The sequence below is a fragment of the Anastrepha ludens genome, chromosome 6, assembly GCF_028408465.1.
Source record: "Anastrepha ludens isolate Willacy chromosome 6, idAnaLude1.1, whole genome shotgun sequence".
NCBI classification, from domain to species: Eukaryota; Metazoa; Arthropoda; class Insecta; order Diptera; family Tephritidae; genus Anastrepha; species Anastrepha ludens.
In genome coordinates this window covers 12,473,928-12,491,370 of record NC_071502.1, presented here as the reverse complement: position 1 = coordinate 12,491,370, position 17,443 = coordinate 12,473,928, and the positions used below count along the sequence as shown (strand labels likewise).

The 17,443-nt window shown below is 40.5% G+C and overlaps 1 protein-coding gene across 1 annotated transcript in view; it reads right to left on the bottom strand.

The window, feature by feature from the left end:
- Positions 1 to 9,890, bottom strand: part of LOC128867940 (G-protein coupled receptor dmsr-1) — a 48,390-nt gene extending 38,500 nt beyond the window's left edge. Inside the window, exon 1 of the mRNA XM_054109578.1 lies at positions 9,500 to 9,890. Coding sequence (XP_053965553.1) covers positions 9,500 to 9,754 — 255 coding nt within the window. The 5' untranslated portion in view covers positions 9,755 to 9,890. The remainder of the gene's footprint in view (positions 1 to 9,499) is intronic.
- Between the last annotated feature and the right edge of the window lie 7,553 nt (positions 9,891 to 17,443).

Below are 17,443 nucleotides of genomic sequence, written 5' to 3'. Positions count from 1 at the left end.
GTTTGACATAAAACGCCTCTAAAACATGGGATATGAAACTTTTGGCTAAAGTATCTTAGGTATTAGAGGAAACACTCACATATATTAGGTGCGCAACTAAGTTCTCGCTATTTTTTTTTATGAAAATACAACTTTATTCTGAAAACATGGTTACAAGTGAATCATTGAAAGTGTTGCTACTACTTCTTCACATCTTTCTGGTAGATCTCGTACACCGTCGCGATAAAACTGTTCATCTTTTGAGGCTATCCATCATGAATGGAACTGCTGGTCAGCTGGACCATGTGCCATCGATTAGAACAGGTGATAATCGGACGGCGCAATATCTGGAGAATATGGCGGGTGGGGTAGGATTTCCCATTTCAGTGTTTCCAAGCAGCATTTAAGGGTCTGGCAACATGAGGCCGAGCGTTGTCATGCTGTAGAATCACTTTTTCATGCCTCTCCGCGTATTGCGGCCGCTTCTCGCGCAGTGCTCTTCTCAATCGCATCAATTGAAGTCCATACCGATCCCCAGTGAAGGTTTCGCTAGGTTTTAACAATTCATAATAAATAACACCAACTTTGTCTCACCAAATGCATAGCATAACCTTCCCAGCGTGAATATTCGGCCAAGGCGACGACGTAGAAGCATGACCCGGCAGTCCCCATGTCGTTCGTTTCTTTGGATTGCTGTAATGAATCCATTTTTCATCACCCGTCACGATGCGATGAAGAAAACCCTTCCGTTTTTGCCGCTGGAGCAGTTGTTCACAGGCGAAAAATCGACGTTCAACATCCCTTGGTTTTAACTCATAACGAACCCAAGACACCTGTTTCTGAATCATTCCCAAAGCATGCAATCGCTTGGAAATGGTTTGGTGGGTAACTTCCAATACTGAAGTAAACTCTTTTTGCGTTTGGCACGGATTCTCATTGAGCAATGCCTCGAACTCAGCGTCTTCGAAGGTTTTTGGCCTTCCTTCACGCGGACAGTCGTCAACATTAAAAACAACGTCTTTGAAGCCACGGAACCAATCTCGGTACGTTGTTTCACGTAAGGCAGCATCTCTTCCACAAATGACGATTATTCGGCACAAAATCAGACATTTTCACAAAACCAAAAGTATATAATACCAAAACAAAATCACTAATGTGTCGAAGCAGTTTGTTTACCATATGTCTAAGCTTGGTTTATGACGTTTAGGTTATATTGGAATCGACTAGCACACACTGCTGGCGGCATCAATTGACAAACAGCGAGATCTTAGTTGCGCACCTAATAATTTTCTGGTATTTTAGTATAGTAAAGTGCAAGTTTGAAGTGGCTCGAAATTGTTGTTTTTGGTATATACGACATGAATAGGGCAAACCGAAATCAGATTCGGGTGTGCATGCCATAAGCTCTATTTAAGCAACGGACACTTTAGTATACTTAAAACGTTAGAGTTCATCCCCTCGCTGAGTCCAAGCGCTACTTTTCCATTCATATTCCATCAAGGGAGGAGTTGACGTAGTGCAAGAATCGCAGATAGGGCATGGTAAACATGTTTACGGATGACCCGAAGTTGGAGAGAAAGGTTGGTGAGAGAAAATTCTGCGAGAAGCTTCCTATCAAGCTCAAGTTTAAGCTTTCGGACCACTGTACTCGTAGTGTGTCCCAAGCGGAGGTAGCCGCAAGTAAGGAAGACAAAGGTTGGTTGCTTACCTCTGCAACTACTTTACAGGACGTAGTAAATATCTACTCCGACAGTGAGGCGACAATTAGGGTATTGGGCTCGTTGTTTGTGAGTTTAAAGTAGAAGGGGAATGCCTGACTTTTCTCTCAACTGCATCCGAATACTCCGATATTAGGCTCATTTCGGTTCCCTATCACAGTGGGGTGTTGGGTGTTGGGGTGATGAGCTGGATAGTTAGGGAAGCCTGGGAACGGTTGCATTGCGAAATGAGAGGATTGCGGTTTCCTTGAGAACTTGGAAATATGGGCATCGCGTCAATTCAGCGAGCGCTGGGTTAGTGCGCAAACGTGCAAAGTCGAGAGATCCTTCTGGCTACGGACCGATTGGAGGTGCTCAAGGGAACTTCTAATACTAACAAAACTGCAACTCTAAAATTTGGGGACATCTTTACTGATCGTAAGACTTGGTATTGCTGGAGGCTAAGGTGGAATCATCTCAGCACCCTCTTCTCAGCTGCCCTGCCCTCTTCGGGCTGAGGTTAAGACATCTTAGCTTTCGCCTCAGGTTTATATACGACACACCTGGTGAATTTCAATTCTTTTGAATTTTGATTCCTGGTCTAAGTAGGTTCCTCCTGTGAGCAGCCATTTATCATATATATATATATATATATATTGTATATAATTGGCGCGTACACCCTTTTTGGGTGTTTGGCCGAGCTCCTCCTCCTATTTGTGGTGTGCGTCTTGATGTTGTTTCACAAATGGAGGGACCTACAGTTTCAAGCCGACTCCGAACGGCAGATATTTTTATGAGGAGCTTTTTCATGGCAGAAATACACTCGGAGGTTTGCCATTGCCTACCGAGGATCGACCGCTATTAGAAACATGTTTTTCTTAATTTTGGTGTTTCACCGAAATTTGAACCGACGTTCTTTCTGTGAATTCCGAATGGTAGTCACGCACCAACCCATTCGGCTACGGCAGCCGCCCGAACATGTCAAACCATAATTATCGATATCGGTAGTTCTCATACAGCTAAAAAAATCCCAGATATTTGTCATTTACAGCCTATATTATATTAATTTTTGATTCACTTCACGCAGATGAAAATATTAAGATGAAAAATTTGGCATAGAACCATAATAAAGTGATTTAAGGTAATATAATAGGACTATGAATAAGTTCGTGCGGTTTTTTTTCGAAATTTGAAACTTTTAAATTTAATTTAAAATTAAAACTTTCAAATTTAATATTCAAAATATTGTCCATCGCTTACTACTACTTTTTCCCATCTTTCTGGCAATTCACGGATTCCCTTTGTGAAAAATTCGGTCGGTTTTGCCGCAATCCACGAATCGATCCATTTTTTGACTTCATCGTAATTACGGAAGTGCTGGTCAGCCAGGCCATGTTGCATCGATCGGAAGAGATAGTAATCGGATGGCGCAAGGTCTGGACTATACGGCGGGTGGGGTAGGACATCCCATTTGAGCGTTTCTAAGTATGTTTTGACCACTTGTGCAACATGTGGCCGAGCATTGTCATGTTGCAAAATAACTTTGTCGTGTCTATCGGCGTATTGCGGCCGTTTTTCTCGCAGTGCTCGGCTCAAACGCATCAATTGTCGTCGGTAGACATCCCCCGTAATCGTTTCATTCGGTTTCAGTAGCTCATAATACACAACACCCAGCTGGTCCCACCAGATACACAGCATAACCTTCAGGCCATGAATATTCTGCGCCGACGTCGATGTTGAAGCATGGCCAGGGTATCCATACGTTGCCCGACGTTTTGGATTGTCGTAATGGACCCACTTTTCATCGCCAGTCACAATTCGATGCAAAAAACCCTTTCTTTTGTGCCGTTGAAGCAGTTGTTCGCATGCCATAAAACGGCGTTCAACGTCTCTTGGCTTCAATTCATACGGCACCCAATGGCCTACCTTTCGGATCATTCCCATGGCTTTTAAACGTTTGGAAATGGTTGATTGATCAACTCCCAAAGTTTTTGCAACCTCTTCTTGCGTTTGAGCCGGATCTTGATCGAGCAATTCCTCCAATTCGGTATCCATGAACTTTGGCGGCGCACCCTCGCGTTCTTCGTCTTCCAAGCCAAAATCACCACTTTTAAAGCGTGCAAACCACTTCTGGCACGTTCGCTCAGATAGAGCATGCTCACCATAAACTTCCACCAAGATACGATGACTTTCGGCTGCTTTTTTCTTCATATTAAAATAATGAAGAAGAATTCCCCGCAAAAACACATTATTTGGCACGAAATTCGACATTTTCAAGTGTGGTAAAAATATTGTTGTTTACGCTTCAAATAAAAAACTTATACTGACGTTTGTGCCTTACGACAGTAGCTCTCCAATGAATGTTTGGAAATGTGGATCGATGGAATAATAATCAAGTTACGCCATCTGTTGTAAAACCGTAACGAACTTATTCATAGTCCTATTAGTTAAATTAATAGCGAACCCAAAAGCCTCAGAAATTTTGAATAAAAAGCATGTAATACAAATGTACACAATAAGTAAGTTACATAAAGCTTCTGAGAGTCTAATTTAATTAATTTCCACATAGATTCAGCAACCAACGGGCGACTTACACCCGACTTACACCCGTGAACGCCATTACGGAAGTATAAATGTGTGTGGCTCAGAATGAAATATGGCTGGAGTAGCAGGTGAGGAGTCCTTGAGGAGTACAAGTATTTTGGGACGCGAATACATTTTTTTTATTTTTATATAGATGACTGTATTTACATTAGGGCGGGCCAATTCGTATGCAACGATTTTTTGCGACATTGTTTTAGAAGATTCGCTTTCTATTAGTTTGGGGAATAAGTTCATAGCATTTTTATATTTTCATTTATTTTACAAAGATTTGTTTGCTGTTTAGCAAAGGGTAAGTGTTCATTCGATAGAACGCTTTCTGCTCTACAAAACTATGTTTATTATATTTTTGAGTTATTTCATTTTTTATTAGTTCCGAGACTTAGAAATGGAATACCCAGTAGGCAAAAATCAACATTTTCGACACCTGCTCTTCTTTGCTTTTCATCGAGGTCAAAAAGCTTGCGAAGCAGCCCGGGATATTTGCGATGTGTATGAAGAAGGTTGACTCCTAGGCGAGTCTACAGCACAGAAATGTTTTGCAAAGTTCAAAAATGGTGACTTTGACGTCGATGACACGTCTCGCAGCGGAATGCCTTCTGAGTTTGATTAAGAACTTCTCAAATCACTTTTGAAGGAGAACGGTCGCCAAACCAGTTGTGTATTGGCAGAAAATATAAACTGACATCATAAAACGATTCTCAATCACCTTCGTTCATTGAGATTTACCGAAAAATTGGGAGCCAGGCACCCAGGTTACCTCACGAGCTTAACGAAGAAAACAAAGAAAGTCGGCTTCAAATTGCTTCTCAGCATCTCGCCCGCCATCGGGTAACTCGCGGTCATAAACAGCGCTTTTTGTGCCGAATCGAAACGGGAGATGAGAAATGGTGCCCCCATACATCAATATGATGCAAAGAAAGGAGTGGGTGGCTCCAGAAGATACGCCGAAGTCGAGAGTTAACCTGGATCTTCATCCAAAGAAGAGACCATGATAAGCGTTTGGTGGGACTGGGAGGGCATGGTGCACTGGGAAATGCTCGAAAAGAATGCCATGGTCAACAAGGAGCTCTACATCGCCCAGCTTCACCGCGTGATTGAGACTATCCGACTGAAAAAACCTGATCGGCATAGTCAAACTATACTTCTTCACGACAACGCCAAGCCGCATGTTGCATAAGTCGTCAGAGCCACACTTCAAGAGCTCGAATGGGAGTTCCTTCAGCATCCGCCGTATTCTCCGGACCTTGCATCGACCGATTATCATCTTTTCCGCTCCCTGTCAAACCATATGAAAGGCGGGCGTTACCTTCGATAACAAGCAGGTCTTTAAAAACAGGCTCAACAACTTCTTTGACAGCAGACAGGCGATTTTTGGCGGAACGTCATCAATTAATTGGTCGAGAGGTGGGAAGAGGCTGTAAACGGGAACAGCGAATATATAATTGATTAACTTATTGATATAATTCTGTTTTTTCCTTTAAATAAAAGTCTTCGTTAGCTACACAAATTCCTTTGTTATCGGGATTTTTAATTATGTGAGGAAATAAAAAAATCATTTCAGTCTGGATTGAAGTACCCAATCAGCACTAAAGCGCTATTTTGGTACCAATTCGAGACTTCCAACGGGCAGATATCTACAGCCAGCCAGATCTGTTGGTGTACTAGCGAAGGCTAATGGGATTTAGTTGTGAGTACCCAGTGACTTTACTCGCACGCGGACATTTACAGAGACAGCGCTCAACAGGTTGCTGCTCTCTGAAAGTTCCCCACTGCAGTAGCTGTGGGATGGGGATCAATTGATAAACCTAGCTTTTCTACGTGTTTGTCGATCGTCCAATGACCGGTAAACACAGCTACGAGTTTCGATATTGAATGACGTGGAGTGCCCAATACTTCCCGCCTTCTGCGTTCATTGTACTGGGGCCAAAGGGTTTTTTAAAATGGCACACGAGGAAATGCAGTTGAGAGCTATGTTTTAATGGCCTTTTTCTTTTCATAAATCTATGTGGAATCCGTATCAGCTAGGAAAGATTTTGAAAGAAAAAATTTACTCGCCCTAATCTGCGTATCCGTATTTACGAGCACACAAAAATACACGCAATAAATATTCTCCGAACTGAGTTACTGTTGTTTATTGTTTACTTTCATTACACGACAGCTAATCTTAAATTTTAAAGCAATAATGGCAAATAGGCAATTCACCTGTAATACTAAGCAAATCCAAGTACGGCTACTTATTTCAGAATTTCTAAAATTTGCTTCATGTCCGCTACGCTGCACTCAATGTATGTAGGCGGCGGCGCCAACAAAAATATTATACGCCCGCAAAACATTCTCACTCCCTAGCCACGAAAAGTCAATTTATGGAGGATGCGCTCGTTGCTATTGCAGAATTATTTTCATCATTTGAATACACAACACCTAACAACCACTCAACGCTATAAAAACAATTCGAGTGCTCACATCGTCTAAGCGCAATTTTATGTTTATTTACGGCCTTTTGGCTTGAAAACTTGACAGATGCTAGAAGAAGCACATAAATATATGGCATTGCCACGATTTTATTTGGGCAATTATTGCTTTTTATTACGAAAATTTCCATTTCCATATTGTTTGGGTGTATTAGTTTATTTATGTCTATGTATGTACACAAATACCCATCGCTCATTCATTGAGATGTTATTCATCTTCGTCCGTGCGTGGGCTCTCCAACATGCCCTTTCTGTGTGTGCCTGCGTGTGTGCGTATGTGTTCGCATGTTTGGCTAAGGCGTCCTGTGGCGTGCACGCACTAACCTTAAGCGCACATTGACTCTGGTGCGCACCTGCCAACAACTACAGGCAAATGAACAACGCAAACAGTAATACTCTCTCTATTAACTAACTCTCTGTCGGGGGTATATAAACACTTCTGAGTGTCTGCAACTAATGGAGACTTTCTAAGAAACCTTGTACGAATGCCATTAGTGTTGGATTGTAGCTGTGAGTCGAATTTCATGCCATAGCCAGCGCGTTGACTGGTTTTTGGAGTAAGTCAAAGTGCTTTGTGATATTTAATTCATTAGCATTTGAACTCTAGAATTTTGGGTAAATAAATAAATACAATTTGGGTAAGCAAAAATTTAATTGAAATATAGCAACCATGCGAAAGAGACGCCTTTATATATTCCTATTTCTGGTTTTTTTTGTATTTAATGTTCCTTTAAAAGGGTCAACTAGCTTTTTATATTATTAGTGAAAGTAAGAAAGTACTAAAGTTAAATCTATGAAGTGTATTGAGTTGCCGATAGATAAAGTTAACGTACCTAGCTTAATGGCCATATGTGTATATTATTAAATGGTCATATAATTTTTTTTAATATTTGACCCATCGAGTTCGAAGATATTTTTATTGAAATTTTTTCTTTATATCTGTAGCGAAGCCTTTAACCACTGCAGTAGTGTGTTATCTATAAATAAATTAAAATATATACAAAACAAGAAGTCTCAAATTAAATTCATCTAATTAAAATGTCGAAAGCGACCGTCAAAACACAAATTTATTAGTTGACTTTATATTAGTAGGAGTATTAAGTAGCTTATGGCCCCTATTATGAGTTGCATTCGATCTTCGATATTCGTTGGTTGTCGAAGATCGAAAATCGAATGTCAATTTGGTATTATGAGCGGTGCAACGCTGTCGAAATTTTCGTTGCATACCGAATTTAGAGTCGAATGCAATTTTGCTTTCGATTGTGTAGCGTATTGTGGGAAAACTTGTTAAAATGTAAGTTGTTTGCGATTATTTATTGTTTTATAGTAACTAAATAATAAATATATACTAATTTTGTTAATATTATGCAGGTCGAAAGTTGTGAGTACCAAACAGCAATTAGAAAGGCTAGTTGCATTAATGGAAGACAATCCACAATTCGCAAAAGGGATTTCCACCAAAGTACAAGCAGCGAAAAAATGGGAGGAATTTACAACGGAGCTGAATTGCTTGGGACCACCAGTTAGAACGGCAGCAAAATGAATTAAGGTTAATAATAGTTTTTTTTTTTTGTGATGTTTATAGAAATACATTTTTATTTTCCCTTGGCAGGTATGGGCTGAAATACATAGAGGAACTGAAATACATATTTTTTTTCGAATGACGAATAATTGAATAAAGAAAATTTATAACAAAAATAAAACAGAAACTGTGGCGTTAAGGTTTCTATTTAATACTTTTTAGATTTTTCTATAATATTCTAAGAATTTCATTTCTTATGTTTTCTGCTTCTCCGTTATTTGGCTCCACTTCAATATCTTCAGCATCATCGTTGAGGGTCTCATCGGATAACTCTTCATCCGGAAGTTGAACATTATAAAACAAGCAAATGTTGTGCAAAGCTGCACACACATTAATAATTTGTGTTGCTTTTTTTTGAGATTAGTGAAGAGCTCTTGGCTCGGGTGCACTGCTGCAACTGGTTTTCTGTACTGGACAGTAGGTTCATAAACGCCTCTTTAGATAATCTAAAGTTCTTTAAAAATCTGTAAGGAAATTTCTGTAATATTAAGTACGTCAACACATTTTGAAAATACTAAACTTACTCAGTGGGAGCCATTTCTAGGGGGTTGGATGCGCCCCTCAGCTGTTTTCTACTTCTAGCTAGTTCCACTAATCTTTCATCGACCGATGAATCGTCGAAACACAACTCCGTTGTACTTATTTTCACAAAAAATACTTTTTTTTACTTTTAAAATGTTGTTAGCAAAGAATTTCAACACAATCGGTTTTTCTTTTATTTTAATTTGCAGTATCAGCTGAGAAAAAATTATCTATTGTAAATGCGTCGAACGATCGAAATTCACAATAGTCCTATTCTTCAACGAATGAGCACCATAATACCAAATGAAAATTCGTTCGATCAGCACTTTCGACTACAGTCGAAGATCGAATGTTGCTCATAATAAGGGCCTATGGCGCTTTCTTGACTAAGAAACTTGCGCTTACTTAAATACGAGTGTAAGCACTCTAGAGTTAATTGAAGCTCTCAGTTTCCAGCGGATAAACGCAGTAAACACCGGCAGAGAAAAAACAAAAAAAAAAACAAAAAAAAAAAAAAACACAGCAACCTCCTGCGTTCTATGTTTTTTGTTTTTCCAACTCTCTCTCCACCTACTCGATAGCTCTGCTACACATATGGGATGTACATGCAAAAATACCATAGATGAGAATATTGAGCCACTTACCAACAACGCCACGTAGCCATGCACACCATTGTAGGTGCGCAACATCCGATACAATTCGCCCGTGCAGTAGTCATAGCATTCCGGTTCGTGTGTGGAATTACGTTTCGCATAGTTATATTTTTCGTATAATTTTAGGAAATCGCGCAACTCATCGTCGGTTACTAGTTTATCAAAACTAGACAGATTCACATTGGGCAACAGGTCGGAAGAGAGCATGGCGTGTGCTGCGTTCAACAAAGCGCTGTTTGACGTCATTTTGTTGTTTTTCTTTTTTTTTCCTTTGCTGTGCGTGTGTGTATGCCGTCTATCGGGAATAAGAGATGAAAGAGTTTTCGGGTAGCGGTATTGTACGGAAATTCCTTCGTTGTGTAGATGGAAAATGTAAAAATGTGTACAGCCAACTGCAAAGAGAGAAAAAATATAAAATCATTTAGCATTTATTGCAAATTGCACTTGGTAAAATATGTAGATTGGGCTGCGAATTTCAGTTTTTAGGGAATTTATTTGTTTAAGAATGCTTTCACTATTGGACGACGCATTAGTGCACAAATGTATTGCAATAAGGGGCACAACTAGCGGGATTGCCAAAGAATCAGGTGGTTTTTGGCATTTTATTAAGGACTTAGGTCATAGTGGAAGTATCAAAAAATCAGCATTTCTGCTTTCTAAGGTACTTAGGTAGTAGCATAAAAAAATTAAAATATTAAGTGAGGAAACATGTCTGTTTTGAATTTTGCTGCAGCTCTTTTCAAACTGATACGAGTGCCTTTTGCCAGCGTTATACCTATGAAATGAGACTTTTTTCAATTTCAAACGTTTATTAACAAAAAATGGTTACAAATTTAATCTTCAAAATAATAGCCATCGCTAGCGACACATTTTCCCCATCTCTCAGGCAATTTGTGGATGCCGCGTCAAAACTGTTGGCCGTCTTTGGCCAATCAACAAGCCATTGTTTGGCTTCTTCGTGAGAATTGAAGCGCTGCTCGGAAAGTGCGTGGCCCATCGATGCAAACAAATGATAATCGGAAGGCGCCAAGTCTGGTGAGTAAGCCGCATGCACCAGCGGTTCCCAATCGTACGTCTCCACCAATTTTCGGGTCGCTCTTGTTCGCTGTGGCGATGCATTGTCAGTTCATGCGGCACCCATCTTCCGACCTTTAAAATCATGCCCATGTCTTTCAAACGTTTGGAAATGGTTTTTTGGGTCCCTCCCAACTGCTCTGCCATCATTTCTTGCATTTGACCATCATCTTCAACCAACAATGCTTGCAATTCGGCGTCCTCAAACTTTTTCGGTGGCCGGCTACGGTCCTCGTTCTCCACGCTAAAATCACCTCTTCGGAATTTTTCAAATCTCCTGAAGCGCTGTGCTCTACTAAGAGCCTGTCTATAAGCATTTGATGAGCTTGAGAAGCGTGTTTCTTCGATTGATAACAGAAAATCAACGATGTTCGCAAATCGTAGTTTGAAGACACGAAATTCGACATTTTTGAGAGCGACAAAAATGCATTGTTGTATGAAACGTAACAAACAATGAACTGAATATTGTTGATCGATGACAGACGAAAAAAACAAGACATTTGGGAAGGCTTAAAAATACTCCTAGCGACATCTATTAACCAATAGCTGAAAGTCTCATTTCATAGGTATATACCTGGGGACAACGGCTTACCAAAAAAATTTAACTAACAAACTATATATTTCAAGCCGATCGAAGCCGTGAGCAGGATGCATGACTAAACAATAACAGGAGGTGCGCCCCCAGCATCAATACTCGGACCTGAACTTTGGAATATAAGCTACGATGAAATCCTTCGAGTAGAGATGCCTGAGGATGTGCATTTAGAGGGATACGCAGATGACATTACAGCTGTAAGGAAGGTAATGATCCGAGTTCAGACATGGCCAGAGGACCATGGATTAAAGCTGGCCACAGAGAAAACAGAGCTAATCCTTCTATCCAACAGACGTATCCCATTAGAAGTAGATATGCAAGTACTCGATACCACTTTATCGACAAAAAGGGTAGTCAAATACCTAGGAGTGCAATTAGACACCAGGCTAACTTATTCGGTGAACACAAATCACGCTGCTACAAGAGCTGCCAAAGTAAGCGGCATGTGGAGTGAGCTCATGGCAAACCTTGGAGTTCCAACGCAGAACAAGTGAAAACTTTTAATGGACACAACGAACTCGATTCTCTTAAACGGTTGCGAAATATGGGCAGATTCGCTAAGGGTGCAATGCCGGCGGAAAACTCTGCAATCCGTGCAACGCACCTGCGCTCTCAGAGTGGCTTCTTCATACAGAACAGTATCTGAAGCAGCGGCTTTAGTTATCAGCGGAACCATTCATATAGATATTCCAGCACAAGAGCGCAAACGGTGATGGGAGGCAAACATCTGAGGAATCCCAGTACCATGCGTCTCGGACATTAGAATTCAACGCTCACACTTTAGTAGGCAAGAGGGAACTCAAAACGGTACGGTAGATGGACAAATAGACGAATACCCGAACTAAAAACGTGGGTAGAAAGAAAGCACGGTGAGGTTAACTATTACCTCACACAGTTTTTGTCCGGGCCTTTCGGAAGTATTTGTGAAATGGAAACTTATGCTGAAGAGCATTGAGCATGGGTTTGTCAAAGCAGGCGACCCTGGACGCAGGGTGAGTAAGTAAGTGCCCTTCTTGGGACGCCGTCTTGGCCCTCTACCTCGAAGCAATGCGGAAGCAGTCCCGGGGTGGAGGGAAAAGTCCGAGAGAAGAGGAGGGATATTTTTAGTGGAATCACCACACACGTATGTATGTAGGAATTTATAATAAGAGTTGTATATCTTGTTTTCTCGCAGAGTGTTTATAATGGTTTATTTAAAAAAATTTAAAATATACAATAAATTTTCCACGTTCTCTGCGCATAAAAAGTGCTTAAAAAGGCATAAATGGAGTGACATAAATTTAAATTGATAAGGTGTAAAATTGCCTATGAAAAGCAATGAATTTTTGACACTTAAGTTGAGTAATTTTTTTTTTCAATTAAATCCTCTGCTGTAATACTATTTTCAGTATTTTCAGGTCAACAGGTTATGTTGCGTGCGTGCCCACAGCCAGACCTATAAATTTGCTGCATCAATTTGCCAAACTTACAACTTTAATTGCTGCAATTAACGCACGCAATGGGGACGGAAAATTAATCGAGATTTTAATGGTGAGCGACAAATGATTGCATAAACACAATTTTTCTTCGGGGCCTCTGTCTGCTTATTTAGTGCGATTTTTATGCAAAATGTAATCGAGTTGTCACTTGAGATTTATGGCAGTAATTAATTTTATGTGAGCTACCAACTATTGCAAGTAAATATAAATTATATTGAAAACAAGTGGTTTTACCCAAATTTATGATTGCTTTTTCTTTTTAATTTTTGATAATTATCTTTTAAACGGTCCGCAAATATAATAACAGAAACTAGTGTTGCCGCGCATAAAGGCGCTCGCCTCACTTGGAATGGTGTTTTTTAGGTGTTTCTTTAAAGGAGCGTAAAACAGACACGAAAAATATTTTATATTTTTGTTTGAAGTTTTTTATTTTCTGATGTATTGTTGAAAAATAAATTTTTTTTTTTTGGCCATACAAGGTTCGTTCAAAAAGTTGTCAGCCTTCAAAAAATGGTCTTCGCATGGACAATAGACACAGATATAGCCGGTTTTACCGAGCCGATTTTGATGCAATAAAATTTAAATGACGTGGAATTGATTTCATTATCCTGTGAACTATACGATTATTAGGAAGACAAATTTTTAGAATTTTTCTAATCATAATTCACACGATAGTGATTACCATACTGGATAAGAAAATGTTTGTCTTTTTGTTTTCAGACACCTGTGAGCCAGCCGCCAGGGATATACTGTTTTTTAAAAGTCCATGTTTTGAAGACTGACAACTTTTTGTATAAACCTTGTATGGCCAAAAATCTGCTGTGTTTTTTTTTTAACAATATATCAGAAAATAAAATACTAAAAAACCAAAATAAAAAATCCTTTTTCGTTTTACACGCTTTTAAAGAAACCCTCAAAAAACATTATTTCCAATGAGGCGAGGACCTGCAGGTTCGACTAATTTCTTTTTTTCATTTTTGTCCTTGTTCACTCGTATTACGACGGAGTCAATTGTCACGGCTCTAAAAAGGCTAGGTGTGGAAAGACCTGCCTACCTCTGGATCTCGTCCCTGTTTGGTGGTAGGGAAATAAATGCTGTGGCAGGAGGGACTAGAATCACTAGATTCGTACATAGGGGCACACCGCAGGGGGGCGTCCTCTCGCCTCTCCTTTGGCTAGTTGCTGTGGATGAAGCTTTAACTGGCTTAAACAGGGGTGGGGTAAAGGTGGTAGCATATGTCGATGACTTGGTCCTAATGGTCTCAGGTCCCTTCCCATCAGTAATGGCTGAAATTTTGGAAGGTGCACTGGCTACACTCAGCAGATGGGCTGTCAGTTGCGGTCTCAGAGTCAACTCTGACAAAACGGAGAGTGCAGAGAACTGCATGTGTGGGCATCACTGGTGCCTGTAGAACATGTCCCACTGCTGCACACACTTAATTCCTGTGGATCTGCAGGTTAAATCCATTGCTGCTCAGAGTGCTATTAGGCTGAAGGAGATTGGCCTTTGGAGACAACTTCCTGTAGGACATAGTAGCATATTGAAGCAGATCTCCCCTTCCTTCTCTGTTATTCCAGAGCAGGCAATATTGGAAAGAAGGGAGAGTCGGTGCGGATATAGATGCCTCTGTTTTCACTGACGGATCCAAAATGGAGTCTGGAGTGGGAGCATGGGTTAACTCTAAATCAGCCAGCATTTCGGTCTCCTTTAAACTGCCGGAAACGAGCAGCGTTTTTCAAGCAGAGGTCTTCGCGATCCTGCAGGCATGCAAAATGCTTCGGGATCGCTGTTGTGAGGGAGACATTAATATTTTTTCCGATAGCCAAGCTGCAATCAAGGCACTGTCGTCGCCGTAATACAGCTTTCTTCTCGTGAACTCCTGCAAGGAGGAACTCAAACGTCTCGAACGTGCAGGAAACATTTCCCTCATCTGAGTTCCTGGGCATAGGAATATAGAGGGGAATGAAATTGCCGATGAGCTTGCCAGGAAGGGGTCGGCAGAATCGATTCCAGCTGTCCCCTTCTCAGACATCAGTGTCCTTTTGTCCGTCGTTAAAGGGAAACTACACAATTTATTTCTAAAAAAAGCGCAAGACAGATGGAGGTCTGTCTCATCGTGTGCTATTTCAAAAGCACTATCGCCTCAATACGATATAAACAGAACGCTTAAGGTGATGGGAATCCCCCGCCATTCAATTTCCAAACTCACGGCGGTGTTCACTGGTCACTTGGTGATCGGTGTGGAGAAGCTTGGAATTCTGTACAACCCCTATTGCAGAAGCTGTGGGGATCCTGCAGAGAAAGAGACTGTGGAACACTTTCTCTGGAAATGTCCGGCTCTGGTGGCTAGGCGTTTGAGATTCCTTAGCGTGCCCTTTGGGGATGATTTGAAGAAATTCTCCAGCCTAGATCCCATTTCTCTCCTCCGCTACATCAACAGCACTGGATGGCTGTAGACGGTTTTCTCTTCTCCCTAAATCCTTTCACAGGTAGTGGTCCACATTATGGTATCAAAACGGCACGTAAGTGCTACTTGTGTACCTGGGGTACTCTTGCCATCTTACCCACCTACCTACCTACCACTCCTCTCGGGAGCATTGGGCCTCGACAAGACTTGCCTAGCGTTGGTTTCGTTAATCTATTTGCTTTCTGACAGGATCGGTGATTAGCCTGTCGCTATCAGTCCTAAGTAGTGGGAATGCCCACCTGCCGTTGCTTAGAAACAACGCCTTCTTACTGCTTGGAGCGCCATCTGTGTTTCACATTTTTCTGGCAGAAGAAACGCATAGATGGTTGAGGACTTCGCTAAATTTGGTGTATCTGCGCTATTACCGCAGTTGCCCGCTTCCTCTTGCAGGCGCCACTGTTGCAATGTGTTGTAACTGTGTCTTTGGGTTTTTGCTTGTTTTAGCAGCCAGAATGCAAGCAATTATTGACTTTTGTGCGGGTGTAAGGATGGAAAGGATAAGTTTTTGGGGGAATGGGATTGGAGGAATTTTTATTTTTTTAGAAACAGGGAACGTATGTAGGTAAATTAGGAAAAGTGCTTTGCATGGGATTCGAATCCACAACCTCTGGAATGGCAGGCTAGTGCACTTACGCTACACTACCAAGGCTTCGACTAATAACAAACACCATTTTATTTTTTTTATTTTTATTAAATTTCAAGCAAACGAACTCTTCTACGTAACACATTTTGTTCTCTATTCAACGCTTATGCACAACAAAAAAGTATGAAAACACATTTCTTTGCGTTACGTAGCACTTTTGTGTTCAGTTGTTGTTGTAATAGCAAAAGGAAAATGTAAATAACTTTCAACCCATTGCGTAGATCTGCTACTCCGCCTTCACTCAGCTCACATCATCACATCACTGAATTCAAGTGCAAGAAAAAATTGTATTGAGCCTATGCGAGCGTCCAAAGTTTTTAAATATTTTTTATTATTTTATAATGGTTGTGCCACGCCTCTTTTCCCACCGCCTCTGAACGGCAGATAGTATTAAATGTTTTTAGCTTTTTTAAGGCAGAAATACACTCGGAGGTTAGCCTTTGCGTGCAGAGGAGTGACCACTACTAGAAAAAAAAAGTTGGTACTTCATTTCAAAATAACAAAAATTAAATACAAAATTACAACAAAACAAAAAAAATTTTTTAAAAATGTGAAGAGCAAAAAACTATGATAAAAAATGTTATTTATTCGACCATTTCCGCTAGTCAGAAATTGATCAGGGAAATCTTCAGCAGATGTGGCATTAAGCAATGCAACTCTACTATTTGTTGTCAGCTGAAGTTTCTTCACTACTAAATCTAATTCCTGGTGATCATATTCACGTTCCCGTTCCAATTCTCGATCAAAATGCGTCATTCATTTCACGATTTGGCGCTGGCATTCCTAACAAGACTAATAAACTACCGGACATGAGATAATACATGCCTTCGATTAAGAGTAAAACCCGATTATGTATCTCCTCATTCATCTCAAGACAGGGATTTCCACAACTGATATGAAATTGTACCATTAACAGTCCGATAGTCTCGAACGACTATTTGGCATAGACGTCAACAACCTGATAAGGTTCCTGAATCGCACAGACTGGATATAGTCATGCTGTAAATACCTGGTAAACAAGTTGGTAACGAGGACGGGGCGGAGGCGCTATTTGGATTCTGGATGAATCATCACTTAAGCCAACCAATCAACCAACCCTAAATTTCCGAGCTGTAGATCAATAAGATATTTGTCTACCAACTATTACAAACATTTTCTTTCTTCTGAATTTTTTTATTCTTTTCCTTTTTTCCTCTTATTTTCGATTTCATTTTAATATTTGCATTTTGGAATTGGTCTGATTAGGTACACAGTGCTACAAAAAATAATGATTTACAGATACCCTGGAAGTGATGTTATTTTTCTCAAGGTTTGCAGAGTAAAACAAGAATCGAAATATGACTTGACTTATAATCATGGTGAAAAGATTTCAAAGGTGAGCTCCTTAACAGACCGTTGTTCGGTTCGGAGCGAATTTGGCAGAATCAGCTGATGGGCTGACGTCACTTGAGGGATGTTTAAAATCAAACTGAGATTGTATTGGTGATATACGAAAAAAAAAAATCAACCAATGACACTACGTCGCCATCTGAGCAACGACTGATTGGACGAGAGTGTGTGCGTACATGTGAATCCCCAAGTGGGTTTATTTTTGACTATAGCTAGATAGCAAACCTGATAACACTGTGCGACAGCAAATTTCGGGCCCAAAGCAAGCCAATTGCAAATGAAAGTACT